At 40.1% G+C, this 22,421-nt stretch overlaps 1 protein-coding gene across 4 annotated transcripts; it reads left to right on the forward strand.

Moving 5' to 3' along the window:
- Positions 1-1,976: 1,976 nt before the first annotated feature.
- RNF6 (ring finger protein (C3H2C3 type) 6) lies at positions 1,977-12,574 on the forward strand. 4 transcript variants are annotated; one of them, XM_015565008.1, is made up of 5 exons: positions 2,041-2,368; positions 4,622-4,832; positions 6,866-6,961; positions 9,760-9,878; positions 10,525-10,674. In XM_015565008.1, exons 2-5 carry the CDS (start codon positions 4,640-4,642, stop codon positions 10,591-10,593), a joined length of 477 nt encoding a protein of 158 aa, XP_015420494.1. In that variant the 5' UTR covers positions 2,041-2,368; positions 4,622-4,639; the 3' UTR covers positions 10,594-10,674. The 4 variants fall into 4 exon arrangements, with proteins under 4 accessions (XP_015420485.1, XP_006753823.2, XP_015420483.1 ...); XM_015564999.1 differs by having other exon boundaries at positions 1,977-2,047; positions 9,760-12,574; XM_006753760.2 differs by having other exon boundaries at positions 2,037-2,368; positions 9,760-12,574.
- The last annotated feature ends 9,847 nt before the right edge of the window (positions 12,575-22,421 follow it).

Here is a 22,421-nt window from a genome sequence, read left to right on the forward strand (position 1 = left end):
TCACTTCATCGGCTACAAAAACTGAAGCAAGGTATTGGATTCAAGTTACATATATTGCCTATCTACTCACAAAAATCGGAAGCTTCTCATCAGGTAAATCATTTGATTGGATTTTGACTCTTAGGATATATAAGTTTTATCAATTTAATATTAAAAATACTTTTGCACTCAATGGAATATTACACTCTTTAAAACGCATATAGATATATAAAATTATTTCTGCTTGGGTTTGGTATACCTTATAAGAGGTTTTCTCTAACTTGTACTCACAATTTTTGAGGTCATTGTACTAACATACATTAACCTTGTTTGCATTTTTCTCTGCTCATCCATCCAATAGTCTGAGGAGAATGTTGTGCCAAGTGCTGTGCTAAGTTCTGGGACTATAAAAATGAATAAAATCATTTGTTAAAACTTAAGGAATTTAGATTCTTAGATGGGGAGACTTATAAATCAACAGAAAATCATTGTGAGTACTTTCTCAGTGGCTGTTTCCATTGGAAAGGAGGGCAGGGACCTTTCTTGGCTTATTCTCTGCTGTTACCACGAGTACCTAATACATAGGGGCACTCAGTAAGTATTTAAGTGAAAGAATGTGCTAAGATAGTTATACAGAGGGAGCTATGGGAGCTCCCAAAGGGACATTTTCCTAGTTTTATGTGTGGAGATTTGGCTGGAGGGTGCGTTGAGGGTGTCACTTCAAAGTTATCATTTAAAAAATCCTTGAAAATGACTTCTGAGCTGAAACCTGGGAGATAAAGGAAATTAAATATATATAGGGTTCAGCATTGCTTAGGAATTCCTCTGATGGTTGTCCTGTGATGCCAAGAAAAGATAGTCTGTAGAGGTACGCAGCAAAAATATCTGAAGGGCCTTGTAGACTGCAATATTTATTTCCATTTTAACATTTATAAGAATACATTGACTTCTTTTTTTACCTGTCCATCCACACTGGTAGCTCATCGATGCTAAAGGTTTTTACCCAAGCGCTCAGTACCATGGTGGGGATAGAGAAGCTCCTCATTCCCTGAATGAATAAATGAATGAAATGAATAACAGCAGGGTGAGCATTGCGCAATCATTAAATCTTGTGGATAGTAGGATGTCAGGAATGTAGTTTATAACGAGGCAGAGTCCTAGTTAAGGGCTTAACTAATGGCGAGTTTGTCTCATTTCAGAAATAGTATCAGAGACGTGAATGTGAGGGGTTTCAAAGTGCCTTCCCAGCGGTACAGTGAAGAAACACAAATATAAGCACTCCAGAATTGATTAGGATTTGTCATTTCCAGGTCCCAATGAGCAAGAGCCTGGCTGGTTAGCTACGGGACACCTGGACATTAGGTAGCCGGGAACAGACAAGCGACGCTAAAGCTCAGCGCAGGTGCTGCTACTTCCCAAGAATGGAAAGCAGGCGGTGCTCCCGGGGCTATGAGCGCGGAGCGGAGCAGCCCGGCGCCTGGCGCTGCAGTAAGGCGGCCCAGCGACGCCCGAGCGCGAGCGCTGAGACCGCGGCGTGGAGGGCGGAACGGCAGGCGGGCCTCCGGGGTCCCGCCGGACGCAGGTCCCAGTAGCACTCCCGAACGTCTCCTCTCCACACAGGGGGTTAACCTGGCCGTGGGGAACAGCGGCTGGGCCTGCAATTCCCCCTCCACATCCTTCCTCCAGAACCATCCGAAGCTGTAGCCCCGGCTTCAGTAGAGATTAGAGGGCGCAGCGGCTTCCCGGGGCAAGCCTCTACCGCCTCCCAGTCACAGCCTCCGGGACCTGAAAGGAAAAGCACCTGCCACGGACTCTCCTCCGGGCAGGGGCCGAACAGCTCAGGGGCAGGCGAGGTGAGCTCGGGAGAACGCGCGGGGATCCACCGCGACTTCCGGGAGACACTGAAAAAGCCGGCCATCCTGGACGGCCCTCGTCTCTCCTCCGATTGGTTAACTTCTCTCTGGCGGAGCTCCCCTAACTGGTGATTGGCTCAGATGCGCCGTCTGTCACCTGCCTCCCTGTGGGAGGCGAGGTCGCGAAGGGAAGCCTGACTTGAGGCTGGGAAGAGGTTGGTTGGACTCGAGCCCGGTCTGTTTATTGTGGCGGAGACCGAACCCGGCGCGAGCCCCTGGTTGCAACCGCCGGGGAAGGAACCAGTAGCCGTATGGAGGGCGGGGGTGGCAAGAAAGTGCAGGTTTAGAAGTAAGTTGGAGTCACCCAACCCTGGCCACGTCCGAATGGGAACGCGCTAGGAAGGCCGGCCTTGGACGGGGGAGCTGTGATCCCAGCAGCAATGGCAGTGTAGGAGGCCAGGCCCGGTTTCTGTGGTGAGAGACAAGGCCTTGGGGAGCTTTTCATGATCGAATTACTCGGGGACCTAATTTTCTAGGTGAGCGTCTAACAAAATCCACTGGAGATGTTGCTTTGGTTTTGCAGCAGGGTGGGGGACTACCAGCGACCCCCACCCTTCAAAGAGACGACTTGTTAAATACTTGAACCATCTTTTATTGCTTCAGATGGGCAGCTTCAGAAACACAAAAACCATTGAAAGATGGATACCACTGCATATATTAAGAGCATGTTGAAAGGAAAGTAAGGTAGTATTCATTTTGATGTAATTATAGTTAATTAGACAAGAACATTACCTGTGAGGAAAAGCTCTTAAGTTTTGAATACTAATAGGGTAACTTGATTTTATGGTAGGATTCAAATTCTTAAATTTTTTAATACAAAAATCATATTACTGCTGTACCTACCAAATATGCTCTTTACTAATGATGACCTAGTCCTATTATTCTGAAACTAAAAAGAAATCTTGAGTCTTTAGTAATGTTATTTTGCATTTGATTGGATCAAGCTTCTAGATCTTTCCTTAAAAAGGAGGTGGTAATGACTAAAAAAAAAATCCTTGAATTGTAATTTAATGTTAGAATATGCATGGAATTGGATTGTTGCTTACTCATAAAATAGTTTAGATCTGTAGGCTGATTTCACTTTATATTTCAAGTAGTTTGCGCCCTAGACGCTTTGGCTCAGTGGGTAGAGCATCAGCCTGAAACCGAAGTCCTGGGCCCAAGGTTCCATTCTGGTCAATGGGCCCTGCATGCTCCTCCCAGGCCTCTGCCCTGGTAGGGGCTTGGGCAGGAGGCAACGAATCGATGTTTCTCACTTCAGTATTTCTCTCTGTCTTTCCCTCTCTCTTGTACTCTCTCTAAAAATCAATGGAAAAATATCCTCGGGTGAGGATTAAAAATAAAGTAGTTGGTTTATTAAACACTGAGAGTCACAACTGTTGCTTCACTGGCAACATAGTCATTTAATCGCCCAGCCTCTATTAAATCATGTGTTATATATCACATACCAGAAATTGTTAAGGAATGGCTTATTTCATCCACCCACAGAAACACCCAAGTTAGCTCTTAAAGATTGACTTAGCCCTACCCTGGAGAATTCTGACCAAGGATTAGGGATACGATCTGGGCATCTGTATTTCTTAAAATTTTCTCCTGTGAGTTTGATGTGCACTCCTAGTTGATAACTGTTGCTTTCATGATTTACTAAATAGATTTGGTTAACCCAGCTCGTGTTGCTCAGTGTTCCACCCATGAACCAAGAGGTCACTGGTTTGATTCCCAGTCAGGGCACTTGCCTAGGTTGTGGGCTCGATCCCCAGTGAGGGTTGTGCAGGAGGCAGCCAGTCAATCAATGATTCTCATCATTGATGTTTCTCTCCCCCCCCCTATAAAAATCAATAAAAACGTATTTTTAAAAAATAGATGTGTTTAATAAATTCTAAAATATTTATGAAACAAATAATTTCTTCCCTTGATATTCTAATAGTTTAAAATTAAGCTGCTCAGGAATGACATTTAAATATAATCCCAAAGATAGTGTTTGCCTAGGTAGCATCAGGACCTTTCAGAGGCACTTGAAACCTCTGGGACTAGACCATTCCAGGTTTAGGGATGAGGTTTGGATAGGGAGACACAAAATGCTCTGACACACTTTAATAAACCTCAGAGCCATGCATTGGGTATTTTTTTCCTGTTAGATTTAAGGAGACATCAACTCTAAGTCTATTCAATAGATACAGTCAGCTAAATTATTTTTACCTCAACAAAAGTACAATTGAGTCAGTGTGGGGGATGTAATATTACATTTATGAGCTTTATTTTGGGAAGAATACCCTTGCTCAAAATAAATGTAAATAATACCTTCCCAGTAGCCATTTGCTTATTAAATAAAGGATGTGTATGATTCACGCTTAAAATTTGCTAACATGAAGAACCCAGATATTTGAAACATTGATGAAGGAAGGCTTTTAGACCAACTGTACTGGAGAGTCAAAAGGTAAAAAATGGGATAATCGCTTTGGTATTCAGGTATGAGAAATGTGTGGTGAAACCAAAGCCAGTCTGACTTAAATGGTAGCTTTAGGCAAAGAAGTAGGTCCAATTGTGTTCTAGCTCCTAGAAGCTGGTTTTGATTTTATATGGAAGTTCTTCATTGTAAGATTTGTCACATGAAATCTTTGAGTAGGGGACAAAATTTTTAAATGAGTTAAAAAAACTTAAGTTGAAAACATGAAGCCATGTGTAGTCTGTGACTAATACCTTGAATTTTATATATATTGTTTGAACAGAAAGCCAGGAATCTCAGTATGAATCAGTCTAGATCTACATCAGATGATGGTGGTGAAGAAACCTCATTTCAAGACCATGATCATCCTGAAAATGAGAGAAGATGGCAGCAAGAGCGTCTCCACAGAGAGGAAGCTTATTATCAGTTTATTAGTGAACTCAGTGATGAAGATTACCGACTAATGAGAGACCATAATCTTTTAGGCACCCCGGGTAAGAGATGGGTAAAAGAGGAAACACCTTTTTCATCATCAAGGAAGAATTTCAAAATAAGGAGAGTTTTTCCCCCCTTCTTCCTTCTCCCAAAATATTCTGTACTTTTTTTTTATCCTTACTCAAGGATATGCTTATTGATTTTAGAGAGAGGGTAGGGGGGAGAGAGAGAGAGAGAGAGAGAGAGACATTGATGTGAGAGAGAACATCAATTGGTTGCCTTCTGTACATGCCCCAACTGGGTATGTGCCTTGACCAGGAATCGAGCCCACAATCTTTCTGTATATAGGAGGACACTCCAAACAATTGAGCCCACTGGCCAGGGCAAGAGCTTTTTAATATAACAAAATAGAAAATCATTGGCTTACTTGTGTATTTTATAAATAGGTAAGTTATATTATACATAGAGCACTGTTATACGAATGCCAAACTAACAGACAGGTTAATGTACATAATAGTGTCAAATATTTACATAGGTTGCCCTATTTCTCTTAAGTAATATTTGTACAAATAAAATTATTGTAGTTGAATGTCCATCCCTTCTCCCCCCTGCTTATCCATGGTTTCTCTTTCCAAGGTTTCAGTTATCCAAAGTAAGAAATAAATTTCACATCATTCTGAGTACCATTATGAAATCTTGCGCTGTCCTTCCCTGGATGTAAACCATCCCTTTGTCTATCATATCACCCTGCATACATTACCCACCCATTACTCACTTAGTAGCTGTCTCTGTTATTAGGTCAACTGTGGTGATACTGTGGTAACCCTTATTTTATGTTCAGGTAACCCTTATTTTACTTAATAATGGCCTAAAGCCATTCAAATAACTTAATTATAGTATATTTTTATTGTATTATTATGATAGTTGTTGATATTTTGGTGTGCCTAATTTATAAACTAAACTTTATCATAGATATGTATGTATAGGAAAAAACATAGTATATATAGTTTGATATTATGCATAGTTTCAGACATCCACTGGAGGTCTTGGAACTTATCCCCCGTGGATAAGGGGGACTCCTGTAGTTAAAACCCAACTGTAACTTATTTGAAGTATTATAATGAATTTAACTGAATTAATAACTACCAAAAAGTCTAATGTGCTCTATAAATTTTTTACAAATTTATTTTACAAATGAATTCATTGAAATTTGTATGTTTGTATATTATATATTTATATAGTGCACATTTTTTTTTTTTAATATATTTTATTGATTTTTTACAGAGAGGAAGGGAGAGAGATAGAGAGTTAGAAACATCGACGAGAGAGAAACATCGATCAGCTGCCTCCCGCACATCCCCCTACTGGAGATGTGCCCACAACCCAGGTATACGCCCCCGACCGGAATCGAACCTGGGACCCTTCAGTCCGCAGGCCGACGCTCTATCCACTGAGCAAAACCGGCCTCGGCCACATTTTCATATTGTATATTGATGACCCATATAATGAACTATTGAGGTAAAGTTCAAGTAAATAAAGATATGAAATTTTCTCTATAAATAGTCCCTTCTTAATTTCTTTTTAACTCTGACAAAAATTCATGGAATTATAGCTTAAGTGTATTAACAGAGGGTATTTTATTAATTATTAAAATAAAATCTTAGTTTTAAAAAAATATTAATTAATGAAACACAACCTTGCACCATTTAAATTTTTTTAAAAAAATATATATTTTATTGATTTTTTTTACAGAGAGGAAGGGAGAAGGATAGAGAGTTAGAAACATTGATGAGAGAGAAACATCGATCAGCTGCCTCTTGCACACCCCCTGCTGGGGATGTGCCCACAACCAAGGTATATGCCCTTGACTGGAATCGAACCCGGGACCCTTCAGTCCGCAGGCCGCCGCTCTATCCACTGAGCCAAACTGGTTAGGGCCCATTTAAATATTTTTAACTGTCTTCAATGTATAGAACATGAAGACAATAAAATGTCTTCTACAGCTAAAGATTAGTCTTACCCTTCATGAGTTATAATAACATTTTGTAATTTAAAGTTTTTCATTTCAGTGAACAGTTTTTCATTGTTTTAGGAGAAATAACATCAGAAGAACTACAACATCGGTTAGATGGAGTCAAGGAACAACTGGCATCTCAGCCTGACTTTAGAAATGGGACAAATACCAGAGGTACTGTGGACTCCTTTCCATAAGGAACATGTCTGATTAGAGCAGTTGCAGAAATGAACTTAGTAGATCTTGTAGAATATTTTTTTAATGTTTTCCAGTTTTGATGTACTACTCAGCATTTATATATTATATGCAAAGCAGTATATTTAAGCAATATAGGACAGGGATGTGTAATTAGGTAATATGGACAGGCACTATAAATACAGAGATGTCTTACACACAGATTGCCTTCAGGAAGCTCACATATATGAAATAGTATACAATTATGTTAATTACCAGCATAGTTCTTTTTAATCTTAGAATGTACACACTACTTTCTTTAAAATAATATAACTAAACCTAGCTTCTAAAAATTTATGTAGGGCAATACAGAATGACTGCATCAGGAAACCTGTTTTTCTTGTTTTGTTGTTTTTGTGTTTGCTTTGTCATTTTATTGAGCAAATACTAAGTCATAATATAAGAAGTTGTGATAAAAACAAAGTTCTTGTGAAAAGAATTCAAACTAAATAAGAAGTATATAAAGTTTAAAAGTAAAGCCAACTTTAATGTCCCTCTTACCAGGTCTACTTCCTTCCCCAGAGGTATTTATTACTAATAGTTTCATATGTAATGTAAGAGCGTTATATTATTTAGGGCAAAGATGATTAATAACCAAAAAATGCAATGGCTCAATAAAATAGAAGTTTATTTCTCTTTCATGTTATCAGGCCAGGGAAGGTAGGCAAACTTTGCTCCATAAATCCTCCTGGAACCCCTCCAATCAGCAGTTTCTACAACTGTGTTGTCCACATGTGACTACTTAAGTTCAACTGAAATAAAAAAATGCAGTGCCACAGTCATGTTAGCCACAGTCAAGTACTTAATAATAGTCAGTGTGCCTAGTGACGTCTGCATTGGACAGGATAGATATAGGACCTCTCCACATGACACAAAGCTTTATTGGGCACAGCTTCTCCAGGGTACTGTTTGCATGATCAAGCTAAATCACAGTCGTATCTAGGTTCCAGCTGGCATGAAGGAGATGCAGGCACCAGCCTGAAAGAGATAAATCATTTCCACTCCCATCCCATTGATGAGAACTTAGTCATATAGCCACACCTAACTGCCAGGCAGTCCAACGTGACCATTACGCTGCATTTACAATGGAAGAAAGGTAGGATAGATTTTGTTAGATAAATAGTGAACTCTTGGACACACACCCTTATCACTACATTCTAGTAATTAAAGAAGGAAGTACCATTTAGGTAATGTTTACCTGCGTTTTACTATGACTTTTTCCAAATTAAAATGGAAATTGGATATTAACCCTTTTTCTACTTTATGTTTAGATATGTAATTATACTACCATATTGGTACAACTGGTAATACTGGTCCTTTGTTTTAATTGAAAATGTACTTACCATTTTCAAGGTATAAAATAGTTTATATCTTTAGAGTATGGCTAAGTTGGTGTTTATTTTATGACACCAGCAGCTGATTAACAACCTTAAGTCAACATTTAAAAAAGGTTTTGCCCAGCTAGTTTGCCTCAGTGGTTGAGTATCCACCCATGAACCAGGAGGTGACTAACTGATTCCCGGTCAGGGCACATGCCTGGGTTTTGGACTCAATCCCCATGTGCAGGAGGCAGCTGATCAGCTCTCTCTCATCATTGATGTTTCTATCTCTCTCTCCCTCTCCCTTAGTCTCTCTGAAATCAACAAAAACATATCTTTTTTTAAAAAAGCTTTTTATGAGAGATTGCGGTAATGAAACGAAAACCAAAACAATCTCATTTAATAGCTGTTTTTGAGTAGAATAAACTTTAAGGTTAAAGTCTATGTAGTTAATGTGCATTAGTAGGCCTTTCATTCAGTTTTGCACTTTGTATAATCTACTGGTTAAATAAGGAAAATTGAAGCTATTAACACAGTAGTAGTATCAGATCAAAGCAGTCTATCAGGAACACATTTATTTCTAAAATTGATTCTTTCAATAAAATTAATTGTTAATCTGATTTGCATCAGATACTGTTATAGAGGTTGGAAATTTACCAGTGAATAAAATAAAGCCCTTAGTCTTCATGGAACTTATGTTCTAAATGAACAGAAAATGTATTTTGTGATATTATGTATAATGGCTAACATTTATTGAATGCTTTGTGAGTGCCAGGTACTGTACTATTCATTTTATATACAATAGCTTATTTTATCCACTGTGACATTTATACTGCTAACTCTAATTTACAGATAAGGATCCAGCTATAGAGAACGTAACATCCTAAAATTTCCCAGTTTCACGTAATATAGTTCTAACATTGTATTCAGAAAGCCAGATTTCTTTAGCTGTACATTTTTGGCAATTCCAGAGAAATAGGATAAAATTCTCAAGGTTAAAAAAATACCTAGTTGCAAAAATGTCAATTGAGTTACCCTTACCAGAAGGATTCCACAAATTTAGGATGAGTTATGTATAAATTTTCCACAGTATATTGCTATATGAATAAAGCAGTCTAGATGTATAATTTTGATATAGACATATTTCTCATTTGCCTTAATATTTTGCCAATAACAGGCATATAGAAAACAAGGATTTCCTCAAAGCTTTGCATAAATAGTATTATACATAAATATATTTTAATATGCTTATAGTATATATCTTTTACAAAGTTGTTTTTTTGCCAGTTTTTATTAAAATGCACAAATGTTCTTCAATATAATTTAATTTAATGAAAAGTTTATCTTACAAGCTTTCAATAAACAATCTAAGGATGGATTTTAAGAATTGATTTTAAATTGATTTGACTTGCTTTCCAGACTCAGCAGTCCCTAGAGAAAGTTCAGATGAAGATTTTCTACTAGAATGGTTAAATACCTTTCGCCGCACAGGCAATGCAATTCGAAGTGGACAAAATGGGAATCAAACTTGGAGAGCTGTGAGTCGAACAAATCCAAATAGTGGAGAGTTTCGGTTTAGTCTGGAAATCCACATCAATCATGAGAATAGAGGATTTGAAACTCATGATGAAGATAATATAGGCATTCCACTTTCAGATATTAGCAGTGATCATACTACAGAGAGACAGCAAAGATCACCTAGTCCTGTGGCTAGGCGAACAAGAAGCCAAACTTCAGTGAATTTCAGTGGTAGTAGTTCCAACATTTCAAGGACTAGGCTTGACTCAAGAGGGCAGAATTCAGTAGAAAGATTTTTCTCAACCTCAGGAAGTTTAAGAAATGTAGCTGGGAGAGCAGTTGGCATTCCTAGAACTAGTGCTCCACGTGCTAATTTCAGTAGTCACACAAACCAGTCAGGTGGTCATGAACTTGGGCAAAGGGATGGGCAACGATTTGGAGCAGCACATGTTTGGGAAAATGGGGCTAGAACTAATGTGACAGTGAGGAATACAAACCAAAGATTAGAGCCAATAAGATTACGGTCTACTTTCAGTAGTCGAAGCCGTTCACCAATTCAGAGACAAAATGACACTGTTTATCATAATTCCCAAAGAGAAGGTAGATCTTTACAACAAACCATTAGAAGGTCTGATAGGAGGAGAGGTATAACTCGTGTCTTTTTAGAACAAGGTAGAGCACGCAGAGGAACAGCATATACCCCATTCTCTAACTCAAGACTCGTGTCAAGAATAACAGTAGAAGAAGGAGAAGAATCTAGCAGATCTTCAAGTGCTGCACGACATCCAACAATCACATTGGACCTTCAAGTGAGAAGGATTCGTCCTGGAGAGAACAGAGACCGGGATAGTATTGCAAATAGAACTCGATCTCGAGTAGGGCTAGCAGAAAATACGGTCACTATTGAAAGCAATAGCGGGGGCTTTCGCCGAACTATTTCTCGTTTAGAGCGGTCAGGCATTCGAACCTATGTTAGTACCATAACAGTTCCTCTTCGTCGGGTATCTGAGAATGAGCTTGTTGAACCATCCTCATTGGCTCTTCGGTCAATTTTAAGGCAGATCATGACTGGATTTGGAGAACTGAGTTCTCTAATGGAGGCCGAATCTGAGTCAGAGATTCAGAGAAATGGTCAGCGCTTACCAGAGATGGATTCAGAACTGAGTAATCTAGTGAATGACATTAGTCAGCACCATGAAGGTTCCTCTCAGGACAGATGGGCTCAAGAAGACAACACTGAAATGAGTGGTGAAAATGAGACCACTCAGCCTCATATCCAAAACAGTGATAGTAGAAGTAGTAGGCAGTTGCGGAATTCAAATAACTTAATGGAAACTGGAACACTACCTATTCTTCGCCTTGCTCACTTCTTTTTACTAAATGAAAGTGATGATGATGATCGCATACGTGGCTTAACCAAAGAGCAAATTGACAATCTTTCTACCCGAAACTATGAGCATAACAGTATTGACAGTGAACTAGGTAAAATCTGTAGTGTTTGTATCAGTGACTATGTAACTGGAAACAAGCTCAGGCAATTACCTTGCATGCATGAATTTCACATCCATTGTATTGACCGATGGCTCTCAGAGAATTGCACTTGTCCCGTATGTCGACATCCTGTCTTAGGGTCCAGTATAGCATAGAATGGATGAAGTGATGGATTTATTAAAGTACTGCATTTCAGTGGAGCTGAGTATTCACGCATTCTTTTGTTATTTGTGATGAACTATCCAGGATGAAAAGTAACATTATTATAGTTAAACTATTTTTGTGTGTTTTTTTTAACTTGTTAAAAAGAGAACATTTATATAAAATTTAAAATGCAAATGTTAAATTATTCAAAAGTACAGAATAATTAATATTGCTAGAACCAAATAACCTTCACAATTATTTTATTTTGGTGATTTTGTCATGCTAAGCACTTTTGTATACACTGCACAGTTCAGTGGGTTAAAACTCAATCTTTTTCTTAATAGTACAATAGACTTTACTTGAAACTTCAAATTCCATAGTCTTAGTACTGTGTCCAGACATTGGTGTCTAAATAAGCCTTTCATTACCTTTTTATTCTAAGGACAATATCTTATGAAAAAGTGTTTGGCTGAATGTTTGCTAAATGTTTTTATGTTACTTAGAATGTTTAATATGCAGCATACCATATGTGTATATATAGCTATATAATTTTAAAGTTAAAATATTCAGTCTAAATGATACCAGTGTGGCTGTTATTTAAGCTTTTCAGTTATTACTGCATATGACACAATATTTAATACTTACAAGATTGTCTCTGGGAGTGGATTAAGATATTTAAAAATAGATAATTTAATGAAGCGTCTCTGACAATCTGACTTCTTAGACAGCAAGCAATATATAATACTGAACAAGTCTTTCTTTATTCAGAAATGGAACGTGGACATTTTAGAACATATAGGGTTATTTAACTTGAGTCCAGACTTTTTGTGACTTTTTAGAAAGTGCAAAAATTCTTCGATTATAATAAGTAAGGTACACAATATGCATGGATTCTCAGATTTTATTTTAGAGTCTAAAGAATGTCTATAAAGAATCAAATGCATAGATAATATGTTAAGTTCACTTGAAAGCCAAAAACTCCAAATAAAACAAAACAAAATACCCTTAAGAGAATGTTGAATTTATATAAACACAAAGTATGCCTTGAAGATCTATTTCTACCAATAAATATTAAAACAAAGCTGTGTGTGAACTGTCCTATTGTTCCACTGTAGTATATTCACTAAAAAAATATTTATTTCGTACCTACTAGGTGCCAGGCAATGTTAAGGTATTGAGAATTCAGCAGATGATTAAAAGACAAAGCCCCCATCTTCACAGGAAAGACATATTTGCTCTTAGAAATTAAAAATCAGTTGACAATGAATTATTGTTTTGATTTTCATGTTTGTTTGTAAATATATGGTACTAGAGGCCTGGTGCATGAAATTTGTGCACAGGGATGGGGGGTAGTCCCTCAGCCCTGCCTGTGCCCTCTCAGTCCGGCAGCCCTCAGGGGATGTCCGAATGACAGCTTAGGCCCAGAGGGAGCAGACCTAAGCCGGAAGTCGGACATCCTTAGTGCTGCCGTGGAGGTGGGAGAGGCTCCTGCCACAACCACTGTGCTCGCCAGACGTGAGCCTGGCTTCTGGCTGAGCAGTGCTCCCCTTTTGGGAGCACACTGACGACCAGGGGACAGCTCCTGTGTTGAGCATCTGCCCCCTGGTGGTCAGTGTGCATCCTAGTGACCAGTCATTCTGCCATTCGGTTGATTTGCATATTACCCTTTTATTATATAGGATTGTTTTCCTGTAGTGAACTGCTTGGGCAAAATCACAAGAACACATACCTGAAGACTAGATTCTGTAAGATTTTGCTATTGCTCAAGATTTAGTTTTTCTTTATGATCAGTGATTATACAGGGGGAGCAAAAGTAGGTTTATAATCATTACTGTGTGAAACACAGAATTCTTTTATTTATATTATTTAGACTATACATGTCTCTTGATGAATTTTAGTTCTGAATGGTAAGATCATTTTTCATGTTTCTGGAAGACTGGTGTGGTACAGTGTTCAGAACACAGTGGACTGGAGAGAGATGGGAAGCAAAAAAAACAATGAAGGAACTATTGTGATATTATCAGTTAACATCATCATCATCATCATCATCAGTTATCTAACCTAGAGTGATGACAATAAAACTGGAAAGAGAGAAGGATGTGAAAATATTGGGGGGAAGGAGGGGGGAAAGACATTTGGTTTCTAGTTCAATATGAAAATGTGGGAGAGTCATGTACTTACAAATAGAGAATCGCCTGAGTGAAGGAGGGTACAAGCTATGTTGGTTTAGACATTTATTTTAAACACTGGAGGCCTGGTGCACGACTTTGTGGACAGGTGGGGTCCAGCTGGCCTGCCCCAGTTGGGGCTGATTGAGCCGGGCTGGCCAGGGGGAGGGGACACGGAAGGTTGGCTGGCTGGCCCTTCCCCTGATTGGGGTAGGGGGGCTGATTGGGGGTGTGGCCTGTTGGGGGGAGGGGCCGTGGGCAGTTGGCCAGCCAGCCCTGCCCCCTGGTCGAACTCCTGGTCGAAAGGACAATTTACATATTAGCTTTTTGTTATCCTATCTAATAAAGAGGGAATATGCTAATTGACCCTCATGCCATTGCCCACAGCCAATAAGGAGAGAGTATGCTAATTGACTGCCCTACCCTCAAAGATGGCGGTGCCCACAGCCAATAAGGAGGGAATATGCTAATTGACCCTCATGCCATTGCCCACAGCCAATAAGGAGAGAGTATGCTAATTGACTGCCCTACCCTCAAAGATGGTGGTGCCCACAGCCAATAAGGAGGAGGGAATATGCTAATAAGTACCATGCCCTCAAAGATGGTGGCACCCACAGCCACAAGATGGCCTGCAGGGGAGGGCAGTTGGGGGGGGACTGGGATGGCAGGGGAGGGCAGTTGGGGGCGGTCAGGCTGGCAGGGGAGCAGTTAGATGTCGATCGGGCCGGCAGGGGAGCAGTTAGGGGGTGATCAGGCTGGCAGGCAGGCGAGTGGTTGGGAGCCAGCAGTGAGAGGGATGTCAGGTGTCCCTCAGCTTAGCCTGCATCCACTCCAATCTGGAAACCCCCAGGGGATGTCTGACTGCCGGTTTAGGCCCAATCAGGAGTGGGTGCAGGCTGGGCTGAGGGATACCCCCCCCCCAGGGCACAAATTTCATGCACCGGGCCCCTAGTATAGGATAACCTTAGTAATATATCTGACTCATTTTAGTGTTACCATTTGGCAAGATACAAAATTCAGCATTTATTGCTCATATGGAATATTCCTCAGGAAGTCCTACTTCCCCTGGCCTGATTTGTTAAGAGAATTAAGAGAAGAGTGAACAAAGGGGGAAATGAAAAAAAATAGGAATTAAAACACACACACACACATTGATTCTTCATTTGACTTAATTTTTTGCAAGACATGGTAGGACCAGCATGTGAAGAAATCCCAAATATGCATTTGAAATAGAAGCAGATGTGTACTATTTGGGAAATTCTCTGAAAGCAGCAAGAAAGTTTAATGGATTTTGTAAATTGGCATTCTAGTTGGGAACAAAGAAGTGCTTTCTTTAATATTTCTTTAATATTTTCATTCATTTCCCAGTAAACAAGGCTGATGACAAATACAAAAGCTCATTTTCTATTTATAGCTTCTATTTTGCAACAACTGTGCCATTTGTGGTTCCAGTTCAGAAAGGAACAAATAGTTTAACATTTTTCATTTGAATATTGTGTTCCATGTCATGTCCTTAGAACTTTCGTTTATATTGCAGCTGTCTTACAAACTTCAATTTCTAAACTGCGTCAACTTGCCAATTGTTTCCCAAGTATTATATACCCTTTTACCTGTTTCCCAGGTTTTATAGTTTCAACTAGTATTGTTATGTCACATCCTTGATTATCTTTTATTCGCTCATATGAAGTTATTTCAGTGTTTAATGTGAATCCATAATTTAAACCTCTCAAGATCCTCCTTGAAGTATTATTGCTACTTAACATAGTATGTGGCAGAGTTGAAAGGGTCCATTTGCCTCCAAAGCTTGTGGTCTTCCCAATACACTGCATTCTGAAGAAGCAGAAGTGCCTTGGAAAGTTTTCAGGCTACTTTACTTCTTCTAAAGATACTTTTTTCTAATTTTATAATTTGGTTATATCATGTCTTTGTGATTACCCTAATTTTCATATGCAAATACATCCTTTCTGTATCATGAATGAAGAGTGGAGGGCTGCTCCTAAAAGATAAAACAATCTGTTTTGTAAGTAGAAATCCAGAAGAGGTGAGTGAGGCATCTGAAGCAAGGCATCTGACGATGCTGTGTTAAGGACTAGAGTTAATATGCTAACTCTGGAGCATTTTATGAATGTTATTCCCAGACAAGAATTTATAAGGAACTTCTAATCTTCCTTTTATCTATCCATTTGAATAATCTCTGGCCAGAGGAAGAATTGTGTAGAAATAGCACTCCACATAAAAGGGGTAGTTAGAATTCCCTTGGCATTGGCAGCAGGCCTATTTGTGGTCTCTCCTTCAATTTTGTGTAACATCAGAAATCAGAGAACTGGGATATCTGTTAACACATACATAGGAGATGATTTCCCAGGCAGCCATACCCATCTACTCATAGAGGAGGCCAAATGTTCTGTGTTCCAAAGCACGTGGTTATGAGTATTGGTGGTGATTGTTTCTTTAATCTCTAGGACAGATAATGAGATGTTTTTTCCCCTCAGTAATTATGTGTGTATTAGGCCCTGAATATATCTGGCCTTATGATAACTGGGGATCCACAATTACAGTTATGCAAGTTTGTTTTGTTTTTAAGCATTAAATCTCTGAAGACACTTAATTAGCTCCTACATTTTTCCTCTTTTTTAAAAAAATAAATAATCTCATTTCTTCTGGAAAAAAAAAACAAAAAAACACTTTCAGTCCTGGCTGGTGTGGCTCATTTGGTTAGAGCGTTGTTCCATTCACTAGAGGGTGGCAGGTTCAGTTCCCCGTCAGGTCACATAAACGGGTTGCAGGTTCCATCCCTGGTCAGGGTGTGTGTGGGAGACAACTGATTGATATTTCTCTCTTACATGGATGTTTCTCTCTCTCTCTCTCTCTCTCCCTCTCTCTCTCTCTCTCTCTCTCTCTCTCTGTCTCTCTCTCTCTCTCTCTCTCCAAAATCAATAAAAAAAACAAACACCACCACTTTCAGATGTATTTTTTCCTTTGCTGTATTAATGTCTTATTTGAAGACAGAGTTATCGCTTCATGTCCCATAACATATTCACCCTCCTTACACATTTAATTGCAAAAATGATCCTTCACCATGATCCAGCTGTCTTCTGGGCACTTGCAAACATTTTCACATTCTCCACAATGGAAGATGACCCAAATGTAATTACAGTTTCTGCATTGTGAAGTGACACAATTTAGTCACTCTTTTGAGGTCAGGTTCTCTGGATAGCGTCTGTTCGTCCATTAACTTGGAATTGATCCGGCTTGATTGCGACTCCTCACTGTTCAGCTTGTGGGATAAATGATAAATGAAGCTTTATCTACCTGACAAGGTAAAGTGGACTAAAGATCAAATTGAAACGTGTCATTGGTGGCGTTGGTTACTGGGTACAGAATACACACCACATCTTGCTGAGTAAGCTTGGTGAGACGGATGATTGGAACAGCGAGTCTCCTAAGTATCTCTTTGTTGACTCACTTACCTAGAAGTAAGGTAAGTTGTTTGGCCAGCCAGTTTGGTCCTCATCATAAGTTAGGGACACCTTCAGAAAGGCACTGGGGTAAGATTTCTCTGTTGGTGGGGGTGATGGTAGTGGTGGTGATGGGTGGGGATAGGGGTGGAAGTGGGAAGGTTTGAGGGGGTACTTGTGCTTTTGGCACTTTGATGTGAGTTCTTGGTTCAGGGACTGCCATAATGTTGAACAGTCATAGGTTTCTGTATAATAGGCTAGGAGCTTTTTTTGGACAATTATCACTTCCTGAAAACTAATTAGTTTCTTAGCAATCTATTTTGGGATCTTGTATCCATTGCCAGAGATCTTATAAAGTATCTTTTTTTTTTTTAAGTCTCACCCAAGGATATTTTTTCCATTGATTAGTTCTAGAGAGTGGAAGAGAGGAGAGAGAGAGAGAGAGAGAGAGAGAGAGAGAGAGAGAGAGAGAGAGAGAGAGAAGAGGAGAGAGGGAGAGAAACATCGACGTGGGAGAGAGACATCCATTCGTTGCCTCCCGCATGTACCCCAAACAGGGCTGGGGAACCTGCAACCAAGGTATGGGCCCTTGACTGGGAGTCAAACCTGAGACCCTTCTGTCAAGGACCGATGCTGTAACCATGAAGCAAACTGGCCAGGGCCAAAGTATTATTATTGATTTGCTACAAGGAATAGTTATGGCCCTTACAATTCCTTTAGTGTTTTTGTTTTGATTTTTAACATTTTGTTAGAAGGATCTTTCTATTGCTCTATTTCAGCGGTTCTCAACCTGTGGGTCGCGACCCCTTTGGCGGTCGAACAACCCTTTCACAGCGGTCACCTAAGACCATCCTGCGTATCAGATAGCTACATTATGATTCATGACAGTAGCAACATTACAGTTATGAAGTAGCAACGAAAATAATTGTATGGTTGGGTCACAACATGAGGAGCTTTATTTAAAGGGCCAGAAGGTTGAGAACCACTGCTCTAATTCTTAGCTAAATAAATTTTGCTTTTGGAATAGTTGGGAACCCTTTTAAATCATCCCCTGAGTGTCACCCTTGTCCTTCTGCTATATTTCAGACAACTTTACTTTAAAATAGGAAAGAGGCATCCTCATTTGTGTCTGCAGGATGAAGCAGAATGACCTTCATATTCTGACCAATAAGAGTCAGGTCATGTAATAAGTCCCCTATAACCATTTAGATCAGTGGTTCTCAACCTTCTGGCCCTTTAAATACAGTTCCTCATGTTGTGACCCAACCATACAATTATTTTCGTTGCTACTTCATAACTGTAATGTTGCTACTGTTACGAATCGTAATGTAAACATCTGATATGCAGGATGGTCTTAGGTGACCCCTGTGAAAGGGTCGTTCGACCGCCAAAGGGGTCAAGACCCACAGGTTGAGAACCGCTGATTTAGATTGAGAGAGATTCATTTACATTATTCCCAGCATTGAATTACCTGATGTTCCTGGTAACTCCCTAGGTTGCAGCTCCCCAAAATCACCCCCAGAGTAGTGGGTTGGCTAGGACTCACAGGACTCAGCATATAGTTGTGCCCAAGCTAATATCACAGGGCCAGGCAAAGTACAATCTATGAGAGAAGAGGCACATGGGATGAAGTCTGGAGGAAGCCAGACAAGCTTCTATGAGTTCTGTCCCAGTAAAGTCACACAATACATGCTCAATTCCTCCAGCATCAAATGTGACAAGCTGGGAGAAATATCTACCAGGGAAGCACATTACAGACTTAATGCCCAAGATTTTTATTGGGGCCTGATTACGTAGGCACCCTCAGCCAACACATACCAAAGTTCCAGACTCCCAGAGAAAAGCAGGTGTTCAGCATTATCCATATTCTGTACACAAAACGGTTAGGCACAGCAGGCCATCCTTATCAGTTAGGGAATGGTGGAAAAACTCCCCAAATCAAGTTCCCAGATGCCAGCCAAGGGTCAACCTTGCATGCAGGCCTTTCTGAGGATAGGCTGGGGCCTACTATGTGAATCCTTTTCTGCATATACTCACATTTCCAGTTCCAGCTCAGCACATTATTCAAAATTCTAGGGCCACATTTGAGATTGCTTTGGTGAATGTCTGCTAGGCTATCCCTTTGGAACCTCAGAAATAACATACCCAGAACTGAAGTAACCATTTCCCCCCAAACTGTTCTTCACTCTCTTTTTCTGAGCTGTCAATGCCTTTCCCATTTGCCAGTTCCACCAAGGCAGCAAAGTCTGATCCCCTTCCCCTGTGTGGAGGTCAGGTAGGATAGGTGTGGCTAGAATGAGTCGCTCCAAGGGGTCAGAATGGACAGCAGGAGTACTTGGTACTCAAGACTATGAGTGCCAAGAGTCAAAGGTCGAGTATAAAATGACCAATAATACACTGATCAGCCTCAGAGGTAGAGAACAGAGTTTAAATAGGGTGTCAGCACAGCAGAAATTGGAGATGAGTCAAAATTAGTCCACTCAGACCAACAGCAGAATGATCAGGGAAAATATCACAGACAGTGGCTGTTTTTGATAGCTGGGTTGGTTGGTTGGTTTGCTTTGGTCTATGTTTGCTTGGTAGTCAAGCCTGAGAAATTAAAGGCCTGAGAAAGGAACAAATAAGAACCCAGACTTCTGCCTCTTTCTTCATATCCTGTTGACCAACCTGTGTCCTTTGGAATCCTCCTCATTTTCATTCTCATCGTGAGAGCTATTATGATTTTTCACATAGATTCCTGCCCTTGTCTCACCTCAAATGTCATTTCTGCAAATCCTCACCTTGCCCTCCAGCCACTCTAGGGCTGAATTCTCCATTAAGCAGGCGCAATGCCTGGGACCCACAATTCTTTTAGGGGTCCATAAAAATGTTTCATTTGTTTTAAAATTAGCAACAACAGAGAGAATATAATTTAGGTAATCCATCTGTATTATGGTTCTCTTTATACCACCAACATGGCTGTAGAGCAGCCGTGGGCAAACTACGGCCCGCGGGCCGGATCCGGCCCGTTTGAAATGAAAAAAACTAAAAAAAAAAAAAGACCATACCCTTTTATGTAATGATGTTTACTTTGAATTTACATTAGTTCACACAATCACTCCATCCATGCTTTTGTTCCGGCCCTCCGGTCCAGTTTAAGAACTCATTGTGGCCCTCGAGTCAAAAAGTTTGCCCACCCCCGCTGTAGAGTATAATTTCTACATGTATATTTACGGAGGAAGGGGCCTACCAAGGCAAAAGTGCCGAGAACCCATGAAAGTCAAATGCGGCCTGGCTCATCTCTCCATTTATGCGCTTCAGCTATCCTCTGTCTTCTCCAAAGAACTGTGAGCTCCTTATTCTTTATGGTGCCCAGTACCTAGGTCACTCTACAGTTAATAAGCAAATGCCCATATACATAGATCCTATATATACATAGACCGTGGCTCCAAATAGCTTATACATTAAAAGATTGTAAGATTTCAAAAACGTCAGAATATATTTACCATAGAAATAATGTCATATGATTGTGGTTTGAGGCAAGCGGGAGAAGTCTCCCAGACCAGCCCACAAAAATTTACATTACACAGAATGTTTCTGAACTTGGTCTTAGCCAAAGGCCAAGAAGTGATACGTAGAATGTTTCTGAAATACTATTTTAAGTGCAGTCAAAAGCAAAAAACTCAATACCACTGAAATTTCATGAAGCAAAACAGGAATGAGGTTGGAGAAATATTCTTTAAATGTTATCTCTATGAAGACTGTCTTTCTCAAATTTCAAGTTGTCCTTTCCTCCTCACCTGTCAGACATTGTGTGTATTTATTTACTACAATGCCTACACCTGCCAAATCTCTGCCTCCTGCCACCTGCTTGGCAAATGGTGGTGCTGGTTGTGTGTGCTGCGCTTTTCTTGCCTCTAGCAGTGGTTCTCAACCTTCTGGCCCTTTAAATACAGTTCCTCATGTTGTGACCCAACCATAAAATTATTTTTGTTGCTACTTCATAACTGTAATGTTGCTACTGTGATGAATCGTAATGTAAATATCTGATATACAGGATGGTCTTAGGCGACCCCTGTGAAAGGGTCCTTTGACCGCCAAAGGGGTCGCGACCCCCAGGTTGAGAACCGCTGCTCTACTGCTTCTGTCTACTCTCTCTGCTGACTGCCACCCCGCCACCAGGGAAGGGAAAAGGGCCACCCAGCCCTGAGCAGCCAGACTGGCTGGCTGTTCTGACAGGAGAACCACACAGCCAAGTGGGAGAGAAGCTTGATGGTTCTGTGGGCCTTAGCAGAGCAGGTTAACCCTTTTACAGCTTAATTCTGAATGTATCTCACCACTAACTGTACTCAGATTTTTTTTAATAAAGAAAACATACTTAGATTTAATCTTAAAGAGTGTCTATTCTGCCCTAGCTGATTTGGCTCAGTGGATAGAGGTCTGCGGACTGAAGGGTCCTGGGTTCAATTACAGTCAGGGGCACATGCCTGGGTTGCGGGCTTGATCCCAGTAGGGCAGCGGTTCTCAACCTGTGGGTCGCGACCCCTTTGGCGGTCGAATGACCCTTTCACAGGGGTCGCCTAAGACCATCCTGCATATCAGATATTTACATTACGATTCATCACAGTAGCAACATTACAGTTATGAAGTAGCAATGAAAATTTTATGGTTGGGTCACAACATGAGGAACTGTATTTAAAGGGTCAGAAGGTTGAGAACCACTGCAGTGGGGGTGTACAGGAAGCAGCCAATCAATGATTCTCTCTCATCGTTCTATCTCTCCCTCTCCCTTCCTTTCTGAAGTCAATAAAAATATATTTTAGAAAAGAGTGTCTATTCTGTGTGATTGTTTGATGGTAGAATTGTTTGCATCTTGGGATCTGATGTTAGTTAAACAGTTTCTTATTCAATATAACATCACACTAACATCATTATAAAAATGTTGTTCAGGTAAGAAAGGGGGTTTAACTATATTGACTGAGTATACAGAGGCAGCAAACACCACATCCACTTGGGAAAATTGTACTCTATCCCTATGAAAAGGCATTTTCTGAAATAGTCCAGTCCTCATGAGAAACAAAGAATAACCTTGACTCATTAATACAGCTTGAGAATTACAACTTCAAATATGTTATTTTTATCCTATATAATAAAAGACAAAAATGGTAATTGGCGTACGACCAATACCCTTTTCATTGGCTAATCAGGGCTATATGCAAATTAACTGCCAACTAAGATTGGCAGTTAACTGCCAACTAAGATTGACGGTTAACTGCCAACTAAGATTGGCAGTTAACTGCCAACAAGATGGCGGTTAATTTGC

Source organism: Myotis davidii, unplaced genomic scaffold, assembly GCF_000327345.1.
Source record: "Myotis davidii unplaced genomic scaffold, ASM32734v1 scaffold152, whole genome shotgun sequence".
Classification (NCBI taxonomy): domain Eukaryota; kingdom Metazoa; phylum Chordata; class Mammalia; order Chiroptera; family Vespertilionidae; genus Myotis; species Myotis davidii.